General features: G+C 37.4%; 1 protein-coding gene across 1 annotated transcript in view; it reads left to right on the forward strand.

The window, feature by feature from the left end:
- The window catches only part of Mekk1 (mitogen-activated protein kinase kinase kinase 4), a 47,931-nt gene extending 35,518 nt beyond the window's left edge, over positions 1-12,413 (forward strand). The window contains exons 19-32 of the mRNA XM_068771094.1: positions 618-788; positions 1,311-1,472; positions 3,335-3,517; positions 4,130-4,353; positions 4,429-4,510; positions 4,856-4,954; positions 5,291-5,405; positions 6,995-7,197; positions 8,080-8,247; positions 8,813-8,978; positions 9,519-9,641; positions 10,710-10,810; positions 11,786-11,965; positions 12,335-12,413. Coding sequence (XP_068627195.1) covers positions 618-788; positions 1,311-1,472; positions 3,335-3,517; positions 4,130-4,353; positions 4,429-4,510; positions 4,856-4,954; positions 5,291-5,405; positions 6,995-7,197; positions 8,080-8,247; positions 8,813-8,978; positions 9,519-9,641; positions 10,710-10,810; positions 11,786-11,965; positions 12,335-12,385 — 2,028 coding nt within the window. The 3' untranslated portion in view covers positions 12,386-12,413. The remainder of the gene's footprint in view (positions 1-617; positions 789-1,310; positions 1,473-3,334; positions 3,518-4,129; positions 4,354-4,428; positions 4,511-4,855; positions 4,955-5,290; positions 5,406-6,994; positions 7,198-8,079; positions 8,248-8,812; positions 8,979-9,518; positions 9,642-10,709; positions 10,811-11,785; positions 11,966-12,334) is intronic.
- The last annotated feature ends 5,184 nt before the right edge of the window (positions 12,414-17,597 follow it).

The raw sequence follows: 17,597 nt of genomic DNA on the forward strand, positions 1-17,597 counted from the left end.
CGAACCCAAAACAACGCTTCCTCTAGAATCTAACGACGCACAGTAAAAATTAGTACTAATTAAGCAGCGACGCAACTTTGAAAAAAAACGCAAAACGAAACGACGCAAAGCGAGGTATTGGGGTACAATCACTCTATATGAAATGATATATATCTACCAATGGACAAGGACCTGCATTCAAAGGTTGCATGGTCGATTCTCGCGATGAAATTTTTGTTCCTAATCCACAATATGGTCACCTTCGTTGTTAACAACCTTTTGCCACATAGTATGCAACATTTAATGGAATCAGGCGTTTCCTCGCGGAAGTTCATCCTAAGTAAGAAAAAGACCAATATTTACCACTTCGCGCATGTGCGGAAGTGGCTAAATATTGGTCCTTTTCTTACATAGTATGCAACTTCTTCTAAGTAGGTAATGAGCTACCGAATGACAATCAAATGTCGACATGCGCAGAAACGACATTACTTTTCAGTCAGTCAGAGATATTAGTCGGAACTGTGTTTGGTGACGATCACGACGTCATCATTTAGAGTGATTTGATTTGATACTTTTAACCAGCTTGTTTTACTTATTTCCTTATTTTACCAATACGGTACAACTAAATATCTTTGTAGGAAAATCTAATGAGCCTCCGAAACTGTCTGGTGCGGCACACGGAGCAGATCCTGGAAAAGAGCAGGCTACCGGCGGACATCGAGATGGCCGAGTGGTCGCGTGACGTCGCTGATAGTATATGGGCGCGTGTGCGAGAACTTCTTCTGCAGGGATACAAGTTGGGCTTCGAGGTAATGTTCCACACGTGAAGTCACAGACGATAGAACTACAACCTAGGCTACAGGCTGGATTTCCAGGTGTTGCCCATCATGGGGCGCCACATTACCTAAGTGTGACGTCACAGTGAATCTAGAAATTAGCCTACATGCTAGGCTTCGAGGTAACGTCAAGACGCAGAGGATGTGTGTGTGTCTGCGTTCTCAAATGTTTTCATTATTTATATTAAAATAGCAACAGAAACTTCTTGCATTAATTAAGTTAATAATGTTAGTACTTTTCTATCGCCCCTATATATTATCTAACTAATAAACTGCCTTCTATTCACTTATATTGCCTTCAGTGAAATCCTGGCCGATGATTTAATTGCTTTAACGACAACAGCTGTCTACGTCTCTACTTTGCATCGTAATTTTTAGAATTTACATAATCCATTGCTGGTATATTATAGTTATAATTGTTGAAGGTGTGTGTTTTTCACGCAATGAATTTGTGTCACCGGCACATGCGCGTTTGTACACGCACTATGTCCACAGCTGCACCGCGAGATGTACCGTTTGGCGCTAGCTCCGCTGTGTGAAGGGGGCGTGGCTCGCAGGCCCCGCCCCTCGTCGCTGCAGCCCACCCGCCCGCGAACAGACCACCTCACCCGCCGCAGGCCAGAAACAGTCCTCATAAACGAATCCACGAACCCCTTGGTATGACAGTGGCCTGCGGAAGATCGGAGATAGACTTCATGTTGAATCGTAGAATTGTTTTGTTGTTGTCGTTTGCTTTTGTGTTGGTGGTGGTTTGAAAAAAAACTATTTGCTTGCTTTCTGGTGCTTCACTAAAAATCTTAATGGCGTCATTGGTTTAAGTCAAATAGGACCCGCGGTAGTTCACTTGGACCCTCATAAACATGGGAATTCCCAATTCGTAATCAGGGGTCCAAAAATGTATTACCTTACCACAAGTATTATTATCTGCTGATAATATATTAAGAATCTCAACAATATTATTTATAACAACTTATATATTCCTTATTAACTAAATAGGTGACAATTGATTGGATTTATTACATTGTAAGTATAATTTAAAAATGTAAAGTTGGATGCAATTACTTCTTTGATTGATAGGCTTTATTTTGTCATTTACTCACACGACAATCACATAATTAACCAATATATTTAAATTATTAGTACGTGATTTAAACTCAGCTGCATCCCAAATTTGAATATATTGCATTAAATTATCACATATTTTGACGGGTTTTGGTAATATGGTAGAAAAAAATGGTAGCTAAAATGGGTTCACCGGAACTAGATAATTTTTGAAAGTGGTGTATAAGAAAAAAAAATTTCGAAACCTTTGGTTAAAGTTGTTTGAATAATTTATACAGTAGAGAATGGTATGTGAAATAGAGTAAGATACAGGGTGATTCTAGAACTGGATGTAACGCAAGAAATAGTTAATTTAATGTTATTCAATTCATCGTCATAACTCACTCTTATTATGAACATAGCATATATATATATATATATATATATATATGTTCTGCTTATTATATGTTTATTAGTAATAATATATTAACAATATGTTTAAGTAATAATTTAGATGGTCTACTAATTGTCTCTGCACCACTTTTTGTAGACAGGTAAAGTATGTCTGAAAGCATAATCTCCAATATTACAGGTTATTGTGATCAAAAAGTAAAGTGAATTTGTTTATAAAAAATCTATTTCATCCTTAAAGTAATCCCTTTCTAATAAAACGCACTTTTGTCAACGTCTTTTCCAGTGTCCGAAACAGTCGGAATAATCTTTTCCCTAAAAGCCTTCAAGACCTTCGATTCGTGTTAAAACGACGTCCTCGCAATGGCCTTTTGAATTTTCTGAATAGCCAGAAGACGTACAGCGCCAAATATGTGAATACGGTGGTTCCGGAACGATATCAGGAGCTTTATAACAGTTTTGACTCACACTATATTCAGGTCGGAACAGCTGCGTTATTTACCGAGATTATAAAACGGGAACCCTGGATTCGGCAGTTTGTAGGTAGACATATATGAAAAGTTCTATTAATGGGACGTCGTTTCGTCGTAGTTGAACTCAGAGACAAACACTTCCCCTCCCCTCAAAGATATCTATGGGGGGTGAGGGGGATATATCACATTCGCTACACTTGGCAGGCGGTTTGGCGATCGCAGTGTGGTATTATGGTGCGCAGTCGCCGCTGTTGCCCATCCTCTGAAAACTCGTTTGTGGGCAATGACAATCCCATATAATTGGTGCACATAGTGTGAATTACATAAGATTGTTTCCCGGGAATTAACTCCGCGACCTAAGAACGTAAGTGTCAGTCGTTCACCGCTGGGTTACCACTGCTTATTAAGTTGTACGTAGAAAAACAATTACTTCAGTTGGTTTATGTGAACACGGCTTTCTTAGTCGAGGGGCGTGACTAATCTGAGTGTAGTCAAAATTATTTTAAACCAGATAGACAAAAGATTTGAGTTTTTGGGCTTTTGGGTAAGCCGTCGTGTTGACATAGTCTCTTATTGCGATCTCTTACTCCACAGATGCATAAGGAACTGCACAGGCTGGTGAACGAGTCGTGGGGCCGCGGACCTCCTCCCCCCGGCCCAGCTGCCCCCGCGGCCCCCGCGCGTCCATACACAAAATTCCTCCGCTCGGAGAGTATCAATGAAGACAGCGTGTTCGATTGTAGAATGTTCGAGAACGCCACCGCAACAGACAGATATGTCAGTATAGCCATTATATATATATAATAATTGAAAGTATGAAGTATATGTTCATCAGCTTTGTTATCATCACCATAATTTCAGTCATAAGACGAACCGGTTGGAAGCAAGGTCTGCATCAGGAAACAAGTCCTCCTCCTTAATAGAAACTAAAAATTATATGTATGAACGCGTTATACGAGAACGCGTATATAGCGCGTTTTTAGGAACTTATCTACCGTGTTATAGGGGGGATTACTGTAATTAGATTATACGCCGTCTTCGCTAGCGAAGACAGTATACAGAGGGGTTCTCTTATTAAAGATAGAAGTGTTGTTGGAATTCCTTCCGCTTCTCCTTTTATCCCTTTCACTATATGCACAAAAATGATTTTCTTAGTTTTTCGGTCTCGTAGCCAGATTAAGCGGTGATAATTTGGAAATACCTTTTGATCACCACAAAGTGGACGGCCCGATGCGCTGGTCCTGTCAAATCTGAACCATGGTCGGTATTCGAAGAAATACTACACTCTAGCGAAGACCGGCACGGGGGATACGTCACAAGGAGAAGTAGGAGAACTCCCCCCGGCGCTAATACACGAGGATTACTGTAATTTACTTGTTTTTATAACAGAGGCAGAACGAATTAGAGGATCTGTTAGGGGTGGAGCGTCGGAGACATCCGGGGTCTGAGAGTGTCTTAGAGGAGGGAGCCGAGAGGACTGCGGAGGCGGATGAAGCTTATGCTCTGGAGCAGCGCTGGGCGGCGCAGGTGGCGCGTGCTGTCATCGAGTTTGCGCGCTGCTGGATGAGCTTCGTGATGGACCGCTGCGAGCGTGGACGCGGACTTCGCCCCAGGTCCTCATCACGCCTTTACTTCAAGTCTAGTCCTACTAGTGCTGGTTACTTAATGCTCCATTATATCTGTTGTAGATGGGCGAGTCAAGGTCTGGAGTTCCTGATGCTGGCCTGCGACCCGTGGAACACTAAACATTTGACTGACGAGGAATTTGAGGTGTGGTTCCTAATTACATTTTTATTTATACGTGATAATCATCATCGTTATTTTATTCATAGGATGTCCACTGTTGGACATGGGCCTCCAAAGATCGTCACGATGAACGGTCTTGCTCTGTCTACATCCAGCGATTTCCACCTTGACTATGTCGTGGGACCACATAGTGGGAGGACTATCTGCACCGTGTTTACCAACTCGTGATTGCTAGTAGAGAATTACCAGTGATGTTTCTCTTCACTGCCACTTGGGACAAGCAAACCTTGGTTCATCTGCAGATCTTTTTATTATTATAGCATAGCATTTATGTTTATATGTAAATAAACTGATGGTGGGCGTGCACAGGATCTGAAACATCTGATGGACGGGTGCATTTCGCATGTGATCGGGTCGCGGCCGGCGGCGCAGCCAGAGCCTCCACGACGCCCTCGTCGCCGCCTACACGTGAGACCTTTCCTGATAACTCTCTTTTAAACTCTATTTAATTCCACTCTTACCTAGATAACAACTCAGAAGATAAAGTAAGAATTTGTGAAGAATAAATGACATTGAGAAGGAAAAAGAACAGGTCGCAAATATTTGATATGATATATATCTCTGTGTTTGATATATAACATAATGTTATATTGTTAAATAATGTTGGCATTAAATTCGCAATTATTAAAGTTGTAAAAAGGATAAATAAATAAATAAGGTGTTATAAATCTATTAAAAATTTTGAGTAGAAAAAAAAAAGAGGTATCTATTACCTTAAGGTAAATATCCGTTTCATAATTTTAGAGCCCACTGCCTAGCGCGGGCAGCGCCACCAGTCCGATCAGCAAGGAGGCGGGGCAACCCACGAGCCCGCCCACTGACGCTGACCCGCCCAGTTTCCCGCACAGCGAGCATTGCGGTCAGTCACCACCTCCACGTTAATTACATCAAAAAAATATTCACTTGTTACTAGATGTATGGCACCTGAAAGATTCGGGACTTAGGAGGAGTGGGGAGTATGCTTGAGGTTTCTCCTGGATTCAGGAATGAGAAGATCCATAGACAAACGTTCAGTGGAAGAGTTGATCACATAGCGAGTAGAACAGATTTCCTTGAAGGCCTAAGGGTATAGAGAAAAGACCAAGGACCTGCAAACGTAGCGTATAACGTCTAACCACAAGGTGCATAAACCACTTCATTAACCTCGTCGGAAAACGCTGGATGTCACTTTCTACCAGTCTTATTAGAAATAAATAGTGGCTTCTTTTATATTTTAGGAATGGGAGGTGGGAATCTTTAAAATTGACACAAGATACTCGAACAGGGTATCATTTATATAAGGGAAAAGACAAGGTTATATACTATGGACCTCATAGGTTCACCTCAAGATACACTCGAAGAGACCACTTCGAATTGCTGCCCTCCTCGTGTTTGAATTGAGAAGGCGATGAAGGCCTGATCCTCAATGTCCTAGTCTCCTCTTACGATAGGCATGGGATACCTCTGTCCTCCCCCTTCTAATGAACCCAAGATAAGGTTGCTTGTATGTCCTGTGGTTTAAATAGTTTTTTTATTTATTTCCATTTACAAACATTTGAATCACCCAAATATGATATTTAGTTTGACAAAGCAAAGTGCAACTTGCTAGATTTGTACACAACTTGCATTATTGTTATAATATATATAACTGTTACTCTCTCACAACGATAGAAATATATGAATTTATGTTAACAATAAAAAATTATAATATGAATATAGAACAGGGGTGGCCAAACCCACATGCGGCTCTTTGAATGATTATTTTTAGTTCAGATTGATTGTCGAATTTCAATATTTAAATTTATATATCCTATGTCAGCTGCTGTGAAATCGAAACAAATTGCCGGTGTGAATAATAATTATTTATATTCCACCAAAAAATTAGCGAAACGCAAACACCGATCATATAACTAACCGGCGTCTTAAGTACGAGTATTATTAGGAGTGCTGTCATATACGTGAGCCGTTATATGTAACTTCAATACACATATATTGTGCTTTTGTTTGAATCATTTAAATAAATATGATTATTGTAAAAAAAACATTCCTTTGCGTGTTTTAAATTCGTATTTAATTGCGGTTCGCAAAAAAATTAAAATTTCGAAAAATTGTTACCACTATCAAAATCTTGGCTTTGGTCATCCTTGATATAGAATAAGTATTTACAAACATTTTTTTTAAATATAGTTAAGTGCACCAATACCACACAAAAAAAAAGCAAAACGCGACGAAAATTGTAACGACGCAAAGCGAAGTTAAGATTTTCTATAGCAAACCATATAAAGACTCAAACCCAAAACAACGCAAATTCTAGAATCTACGCACAGTGAAAATTAGTACTAATTAAGCAGCGACGCAACTTCGAAAAAATGCAAAACGAGGTATTGGTGTATATCGACTTAGGTTTCAATTTTGTTTTAAAAAAGTAATATACGTGAATGATTTGGTAATATATTTATTTTTGAATAGAAACCGACTCCGGCGCAGAACACAGCCGTCGCGTGCTGGAGGCAGTTCAGCGTGTGGACGCAGCTCGCGACGAGTATCTGCGCGAACGTAGGGCGGTGGGCCGCGTGTTAGCCGCGGCTGTCACCAGCTACGAGCCCAAGCTCCGTCAGCTCACCTTCAAGTGGCAACGCGGCCTGAAGATAGGCGCTGGTACCTTCGGAAAGGTCCGTGTCTCAAGTTCCAGGCTGCTGGCTTACGTCAATGCGATAGGGCGCGCATGTTGCCGCCGCGGACAGGACAGTCCGACGTAGTGGGACTGTCCGCTGTAACTGTCTTCGGAACTTATGCTACTAGGTTTTTGTAGGAAGTTGTTATGGTTCCAGGATTAATATCAGAAACTATCATAATGTAAGTCCATACACGCCCACTGCAAGGTATAGGCCTCCAGTTTCAGGGTTCTTGGGGGAGGTCTGCACTCAGCGACTTCCCGTCACCTTGACTTCTGTACACATTAACATAATTAGCGTGATCCTGGGTCCATCTTTTTTGTGTTCAAGAAACCTACCCTTAACCCTTAGTAGCCTAATTTACGAAAGTGATTTTTTTTTATATTACTGTGTTTGCTTGAGGGTCTAGATGAAGGGAAAAATAGATTTTTTTTTTAATTTCGTTGGAAAGAATATTATACAACAGTAAAATACGTAAAGCCAACCTATAAAAAAAACTAATAGTAACGTGAACATTCGGTTTAAAAGGTTGGTATCAAAATGAAACTAGGCTATTAAGGGTTAACCGCTGCACCGTTATATGAAGGAATTAGAGGAAAAAATATTACTTCTTGTAAGCTCAGTCTTTTACAATAGTGCTACCAAAACCGCTATACCGCGTGTAGGGAAAGCGCTGCTGAGGGGGGGGGGAGGAGGAATAATGTTTGGGCTCGAAATACGATGCGGTATTTTTGTCTTCGCACTATACTTATAATGCATTCAACCTTGGAAACTATTGGATGATGCCTAACTAAAAACCCAACCGTCAATGGAGTACTACAAACCGTGCTTTCATCATTTTAAACATATTTAGCAAAAGCTATATGGTGTTGGTTGTAGGTATACACGGTGGTGAACACAGAGAGCGGGCAGCTGTTGGCGATGAAGGAACTAAGCGTGTGCGCGGGCGACCGGCGCGCGCTGCAGCGAGCCGCTAATGAGCTGCGCGTGCTGGAGGGGGTCCTGCACCCTCATCTCGTGAGATACTACGGCTGCGAGCTGCACCGCGTAAATATAATACCTTATATAGACTCCGCCCACTTTAAAATTTAACCACGCCCATGTTCCGACAAAGGGGCGTGTCCAAAAATAGTTGGTAAAATTAGGTGTTAAACAGATTTTGGAAATGCTGGCTATATTATGCTATATGAAACTTGAAGCGAGTAAGTATATATGCTATATTCATAAATATGTATATATATATTATGTATGTATGTTTTAAGTACACATTACCTACCCATTATTTATACTTCTACTGTTTCCATACAAAGGTTGTCTGAAATTGCCTCGTGTGATAAGATCGCCCATTGTATTTTTTACATTATATATATATATATATACATATATAATATAAGTGAAAAACGTAACCAATGCACCAATGAGATTTATGATTAAAATCCAAATTTTTTACATTTATATTAAAAAAATTAAATAATTGAATGTTTTATAAATATTTCATAATTTTCCGCTTGTTTTCATATAAAATTTAATATTTTAAGTTTTTTTCGTCATCACACTTTAAAAATTTGTATTAAACTAGTTGTGATATTGTATATAATAAATAATTGTCTAGGAGGAGATGCTGCTGTTCATGGAGCTGTGCGTGGAGGGCTCGCTGGAGGCGCTGCTTGTGGCGTCGGGGGCTCTGGCAGAGCTCACCGCAAGACGGTACACCAAGCAGCTGGTCAGCGCCGTTACCGAGCTGCACGCGCGCGGCATCGCGCACCGGGACATCAAGAGTGAGTCACCTTGTAAAGGATCTCCTTACCTGTCTGCTTCCCTCCAACACTTCTCTCTGACTCCTTTCTTCGCCTTCTCCACTTTGTCACTCGTTTCATTTCCTCCCTTCTTTCCCTTCCTCTTCCCTTCTTTCCCTCTCTCTTCTCTCTAACTCTTTCTCCCCCTCCCTTCTGACCCACTACTTTCATTCACTACATTCCTGCAAACACGTTCTATTTCTCTTTCATGCGCAAACTATACATAAAGAATGGTCTAGACGTATATTTTCTTATACTAGTTTGACTAGACAATCAATTTTTGAAATAAATACCTTGAATGTGTTTTGAAAATAGAAGTTTAAATATAAGGCAAAGTTATTATTTTTACATTATAGATTGCGCAGTGGCAACATCGCACGGATTAAATATATTATATTAATAATGATTTTATGTGTGTGTGTGTGTGTGTGTGTGCGCGTGTGAGCGTGTGGGCATGTACGTGTGTGCATGTGTGTGCGTGTGTGTGTTTCTAGTAATGCTATACACGTTGTTACTTCGCAGGTGGGAATATATTCCTGACTAACGAGGGCAACTGCCTGAAGCTGGGCGACTTTGGCTGCGCGGTCAAGATCCGCGCCAACACCACCGTGCCCGGTGAGCTGCAGGGATTCGTTGGCACGCAAGGTACGTTTATACCACTATTTTTTGCAGGTGGTCCAGGACCTCTGGGGGACCACGGGTAAGGATTGATGGTGATGAACTAAAATATTTGACTTCATTTATCAATCATCATAACCGGTAGATGCCCTCTAGGTCTTCCCCGTAGTTTGCTATGATGATCAGTCTTACGCTGACTGTATTCTGACTTCGCGCTTAACAATCCTGCCGATTCACCTTGGGGGGCCTGCCCACTTCTCGTATACCAGTTCGTGGTTGCCACTCGAAAACCTTTGTCGGGTTATACAGAAGATGTGTCTCACCTTGGTTCTTCAGTTCATCTCCTCATTTTTAATTCGATTTCGAATAGGAAGATCAAGTATATCCCACTCCATTGCTCTTTGGGTGACCTTAGGCCTTAGAGCTCATCGAAGTGACCATGTCTCGAATCTGTATGTCATTATCATCTTCAGACATTTCGGTATTTTAGACTAAATGATATTTGGTGATCTATCAATGTAGGCAGATATTATAAACTTGCATATATTATATCCAGTATGTGTCGAGAATACCAAAGTGCCAAACTCATTTTGGTACGAACCAATTAGTGATTTGAAATCAACCGCAAAGGTTTTGATACTAAAGTGCACCTGCTTGTCAAATATGCACTTGTAGGAGTAGTCGTGGTACTGTAGCTTCTTGTTAATGTTGACCGCACCTCCGCTAGCACTTATAATAATCTCGGAGACTCTCAACAGCGCGATGCAAACTTTTGTTGCGTCTACTGTGGCGCCATTTGTCATTTATTCGTTTCATTACGACGCCGCCGCGATGCGATCGACGGTCACGTGGGTAAGAGCTCGTTGCTAGGCAACGCGTGTTTGAGTGGCGCGCGATATGCACGCCACACAGTACTAAAAGAGGCTTTAAATTGGTGAAAGTGTCGGACTAGCTTCCTCTTAATATAAAGATCTTGGTGCTTGTTCAAGTTTTAGCAAATCTAACTATGAAATCCGCCAGAGGGCAGTGTTGTACAGACATGGTACTTGTATGATCGTAAAGCAATAACGTAAGGCTTCTATATGGTTTCCATAGCGTACATGGCGCCCGAGGTGTTCATGAAGTCATCAGGACACGGTCGGGCCGCTGACATCTGGTCGCTGGGCTGCGTCGTCACCGAGATGGCTTCCGGCAAGGTGAGTACATATAGTTTAACTAAATATTTACAAAACTCCTGCTAAAAAGTGAGGAAGAAAGTTTTGATTGTTGGCTTAGCTGAAAATTAATAGATAAGTGATATAAAATTAGTTATTTTGTGGAGCAAGTGTAACACGCAGCCTCGCCGTCTTTTGTAGGTTTATTTTCATAAAATTATTAATGGAGTATATATGGAAATAGCTTGTAAATAGACTTTTTTACGGCATGTTAAAAATTACAAATAATGAATTTTATGAAATTAAACCTTCAAAAGGCAGCACGGGCTGCGTGTAATACGTGCGCCAAAGTAATATTCTAAGTAAGAAAAAGACCAATATTTAGCCAGACCCTGTGTTTGGCATTAATCGGTGTAATATAACTCCTAAAGATGCCCCGTGGAGGGGTGAAACACGTGTTGAGTGATTTGGCGGTGGCGGTTGTGTGATTCGCATTGTTTGCCGCATACGCATTTATCAGCGGGCTGTGATTCATACTAATTACTTAGTATGATTCACAGCCCGCTATGTGTGTATATATATATATATATACACAAATATATATATATATATATATACATATATTTATATATTTGTGATACAAAATGTATATATATATGTATATATATATACATTTTGTATCTATTATATATTATATATATATATATATTATAATTAATAATGTATCGGAGTATCGGGTATCGGGATCGACAGATAATGTTTTTTTTTTCGTCGTATAGGTTGCAATCTTATTACAGTCTTGTATCTCCAGCTCTATCTCCCCGACTTTTTAAACGTCTAAATCATGATTCATGATATTATCATAGTATTTTACAGAGAATAATACATATGAAGTAATACTATATCTAAACGTCATCCCATATATAGACTTAGCCAGCTTTTTTTAATGTAGAAGATTATTGAAGAAAAAAAAAATGCTATATATGTACACATATATAAAGCATATAATTTTCACAGCGTCCATTCTCGGAGTACGACAGCAACTATCAGATAATGTTCGTGGTGGGAATGGGAGGTCGACCCGCGGTACCGGATACTCTGTCGGAGGAGGGCCAGGAGTTCTGCCGGCTGTGCCTCACGCACGACCCTGACCAGAGGCCACGCGCCGATGCTCTCGCCTTACACCACTTCCTTATGGTATGTACACAATGACATATATACATGACATATATAATGATAATAACTTCCCGGAAAGGTTTTTCAAGCAAATGCTAGTAATTGCAAGTAAAGATATATATATATATGACTCATTGGCTTATGAAAAAAGCTTAAGGTCTAAAATGTTCATTTTATAGGCCTCTGAATAACATTTATATAATCCTTTATATTGTCAGGTCCATTCGTCATTCCATACAAAACGCCACCAAATACGTAGAGTTTTTGTTACTATATGATGATTCATATCAAGCACTCATCTATAGGCTAATATATAATAAACTTAAATGATACAAATATATGAAAATGTCTGAAAAATGATCGAATGAAACAGTGTCTAAAACATTCCAGATGAAATCCGACGAAGACTGCAAATGCGAACCAGCGTACCTTATTACGTGATCGGTACATTGCACCTTCAAAGCCTATCAGCTAAATCAACTGGAAAATATATAGCCACTGCATATTATTGTCTTAGTCGTAATTCAATTAAAACACTATTGTATCTACTTGCGCCATCTATTGACACCGTTAGAAGTTGTAGCGACACAGACGCCATCTTGTATCAAGTTTTGGAAATAACGTACATTGTTATATATAAACATATTCTTTCATGTTAAGCTACCGAAGACGATAGAAGATTTAAAATTACTGACAAAATAAATACATTTTACGTGTATGTATAATACCCGGTGATAAATATTGCACATCGAACATTGGAAAGAGACAATCGGCTAATTTCGGCTTCGTAGACTCTGTGTCGGATAAAATGCAAAGACAGACTAGAAGTTACATAGGTAGTGTGGGACAGAGATAGTGAATATTTATCGCCGGGTACTATAGCTGTCTTTACATATGGCTGCCTTTTCATAGACCGTTCAAATTTAAATTAAAGTAGGTAAAACTTTCTGAAAACTATAATTTCATGTGGAAAACATCACACATTCCGAAAATATTGTATCGGAGATAGTGGCAAACGAACATATTGACAAATATTTTAATTACATATAATTAACTAAATTCGGTATATGTAATATCAATGTATAATTTATATATGTGATTATTAAAAATTATGTATTATATGACTAAAGTGACATAATTTCGATGAGAAATTAAATAGTCCATTGAATTACAAAATTATCGATTTCTATTTTGCGATAATTCGGATTATAAATCGATTAAAAGAAAATCTATAAAGTAAAGGAAAAATTTTATAAGTGTTTTTCTGTAAAACACTATCTATTAGGACTATGGCGCAGAGGTAATAATCAGTAAAAACACAGTATGTTTCGAAATGTAGATTATAGCTAATAGAATAAATATATTCATCGGACAGAGATAATATATCGCTCTCTCAACCACACTTTTGCAAGTGAAAGGGACATCAACAATTTTAAATTTAAAGATCCGTTTACACTCGCTACTTTTTCATTATCTACTTCAATTTCGGTTATTCTGTTTTTTATTAATAATAAAATACATACTGTTTATATATTTATTCAATTTTTGATTCTTCAATCTCTACATGTTTCATAGGTTAAATAGAAATCGATCCTAAAATAGTAGAGTGGTAGGATTTTCAGGCGCATTTACTTAGTGCAAAAGAACACGCGCTCATAGAGAAAACGATAGATGTAAACTGACTTTTTGTCACTATGTGAACGCATCCTTAGCCCATATATATAAAGATATAATTTTCGTATTATCTCGTGTCAATTCTGCTTGGAGAATATAGTATATTATTGATATGGACATTATTATGGTGTAATGTTACAAACAATTGTTTTTATACTAAACTATTTAAATAAAACGTAAATACTGAAATATTTTTTAGAAAGACAATATCTTCACTCTGGTTTTAAAAGATGACATTTTTTTTAAGGGCAGCTAAGAATATGCATGATATGTATAGACAATGTGCCCATTTTAAAATATTTAAATGCATTTAGTCAAAATGGTTTAGTACAGCGTACCGCTAGATGGCGGTGGCTGTCTTGAAGAACGATTTTGATAGGAATATTTAAAAAAAGAGGTCGGTAAACTTTTCTAAAAGAGCCAAATGTAAAAACAATTTAGAATATATTAAAGGTAATAATAATTATTATTATTACTGAGAATATATAATATTTAATGTACTCAAATATATAAAAAATATTGAACAAAATACATTTCTTTTATTAATTATTGACGAGGTAAAAAATAAATGAATAAATATAATCCTAACAATATTGTGGTTAACATAGGTGGAAAGGTTTTTTGTTTTAAAATGATCAATATATTTTGCGTTTATTTTGTAACAAAAAAGGTGAAAATTTTTAGAAAGATATACTATGGGTAGCGAAGTACCTTGATAGTGCGAGCCACAAATAAATACGTATTTAAAAGAAATGCAAAAATGTAATAGTTTTACAATATATGTATATTGAAATTAAATGTTGTATCGAAACATACGAAACGATATAAATTTTTAAATATATAATTACACAAAAATTAGCCATAGGTCCTTTCTCCTCCCCCAATTATATATGATATATATACCTCTTATGTACTGTACTTCCAATTACTATTATTTAATTGGAGAAATTCGAGTAAAAAGTAATATTTAGTAGTATGTCTGCAAGTTACTTGATCTTTCCCAATAATGTTTTAAATAAACCTTGCACAGATAATATATATACCCCCACTAGGGGGGAAGGTGAGAAGTCGCTGGATGCAAGCTGCGCAAGACTGGGGGAGGCCTATGCCTTCGCTATCGGCTAAAAAGATCTAGATATTGTATAAATATATATTAATTTTGAAATATTCACAGCCTTTTTATAAAATTTACATTCAGAATGTTTTAGTATTTGACTGGTAACTATTGGTAGTTTTGGTAATTTTGGTAGTTTTTTATATTTCACGAACAAAAGTAGACGAGAGTCAAGGTTGAGAACCCCTGGCCTTGATGAATATAGACTGTTCGTTATATAAGATATCTCTTATAATATTTATTTATATATGACTTGAATGTATATTAATTGTAATGACTTTGAAGTTCATATGTAAGTAATTTTGTAGAAATTTTTATGTAAAAAGATTATATATATACAAATAAATATAATGAACTTGAAAAAAGTTTTTTAAAATTTTTAAGGCATTGGAAAAAATACGTAATTTTATATACATTCCTATAGTATCACACAAGCTTGTGTTAATAATTGGAAAGGTCACATATGGAGATATTTAAATGCATTCCAAGTGGTTAATACCGGAAAATCAATAGCTGATAAGTGATAGTAAGGATTTCTGATTGAAAAGATAGTAAATATAGTCGCCTGTTGAAATAGATAGTATATATTGACGTATTAACATTAAGGAAAAGACTGAATGGTCGTCAGTTCCGTGGACCATGTGAGTTTGGTCAAGACTAATATATATTTTTATATTAACTATAGCATTAAGACAGCTATATGTAGATCTATTTGAAAATAATGTTTCATAATTGAAAAAAAAATCGAATTGAATTTTTGCCTGAAAGAGTGAAACATTCTATAAAATTTACATTGTTAAAAATTATTCAATATAAGATTTTATGAAAACTGAAATTTTTGTAACTATGGGAAATAAAAAAAATGTATTATATATTCCTTAATTGTAATTAATGTATATGAAATAATGTTTATATATATATGTATTCGCAATAAATAATTTTTAAAATGGTACCGGAACTTTTTATAGTACATGTATTAACTAAGTTTTTAAATAAAAATTAATAAGGAATATACATACGCCATATTTATATTGAAAATATAATAAATGCCATATAGAAAATATTTTGTTTTATTATATTAATTAAATCATCAATTTTGTATGTCGCCATTGTTATATTGAGCAACTAGTATATATACAGGTACAATACCCGGCGATAAATATTGCACATCGACCTTTGGAAAGAGACAATCGGCTTTGGCTGTGATAATATCCGCTTAGCATTTCGACACAAGGACGCCCAAGAGGCCCGAACCTGGGTCTGTTATTGCCTGGTTATTGAGAAAAGAAATAGCGGAAGAAATTCAAGCAATATTTCTTAATAGTATGATAGCTGATACCCGATGGGTTGGAGTCCCCTGGTATATACCATCTGACCTAGTTTCCGACCCGAACAGTTGGATATAAAATGACGATAATGGTCTACAGCAGTGATTCCCAAAGTCGTCTATATCGACCCCTAGGGGTCTATGACAACCTGCAAGGGGTCTACGGCAGCGAAAAAAAATTTGGGGGTCCATGATATGAAAATGGGGGTACGCGATAGTGGATCTCAGCACATACACTGATAGTACCTATTTACTTACATCATACTAGCTTATAATATCAAAACATTTACATTATTTATAAAAGTACTTATGTAGTAAAAAAAATATTATATATGTTTATAAAATTGTGTAAGTTGTAGGATGTTGTTATTCGCTTTGTGGTCGCAATACATTCTGAACTTGTAAAAACCTGAGAGTCGCAGTCTCCAGTCTCGTCATACCTAGTGGAAAGGGGGTTCAGCGCTGTTACCAATCTGATAACGAAAAAAAGAAACAGACTGGACATCATTAGCCGAGGAGATTTAAGATTAACCCTTACAAAATGTTGATAATTTATTATTAAAGCATCAGGTTCATCCTTCTCACTAAAAATATTGACTTATTGCTTATGTTAGTTTTAATTATAGTTTATTTTATGTTTATTTAATGTTACGTCTATTTTACATAACAGATACAAAATTTTATTTTGAGTAGTTTTAATTTAAATTCAATTAATAAATGTATGTTTAAGTTTTTAATAATTAACACGTGTTTTTAAGTTTTTAACACTACTAAACTTCACTACAGTTAAAAATTTACAGGAAATCAATATCAGGTAAGTAGGGGGTCTACCCAACACGGTAAAACATGGCAAGGGGTCTGCGACTCAAAAAAGTTTAGGGAACTCTGGTCTACAGTTTATGTCTTGTCTTCAGTCGTCGCAGCATTTGAAACTAGAGTAGGTGCGGTACGGTGCGGCATTTTTAATATACCGGTGTGAATGTACGTGGGAAACTAAAACTACTGTGGCGAACTAAAAGTACGCACATGGAATGGTCGTACCTTTAGTAACGCAAACATTACGCGAGCGTATATTGCCCTGCGCCGGCGCATCAGTCATCTTCGGCTATCTCCGCTCACCATTGTTAGCTATGTTCGGACGGTAGACGCCGCTTCTTGCTACCGCGATTATTGCAAACTCATTTTGCAACGTAATAAGCCTTACATTATATTCTTTCGCTTTGACGTAATATCGTGTTTCTGATATTGTTTTCTCTCTTTGACTAAAATTAGTTTCTGTCTCTATTGCTACTACTCCCTATTTGTAATGTTACTGTTACTACTCCGTATTTGTACTGTTCCTACTACTACTCCCAATCTGAACTGTTTCTACTACTACTTCCTATCTGTACTGTTCCTACTACTACTCCCTATCTGAACTGTTTCTACTACTACTTCCTATTTGTACTGTTCCTACTACTACTCCCTATCTGAACAGTTTCTACTACTACTTCCTGTCTGTACTGTTCCTACTACTACTCCCTATCTGAATTGTTTCT

The sequence above is a fragment of the Battus philenor genome, unplaced genomic scaffold (assembly GCF_028537555.1).
Source record: "Battus philenor isolate CCGP_79_NKW_IND1 unplaced genomic scaffold, ilBatPhil1.0.hap1 SCAF_10, whole genome shotgun sequence".
Taxonomy (NCBI): Eukaryota; Metazoa; Arthropoda; class Insecta; order Lepidoptera; family Papilionidae; genus Battus; species Battus philenor.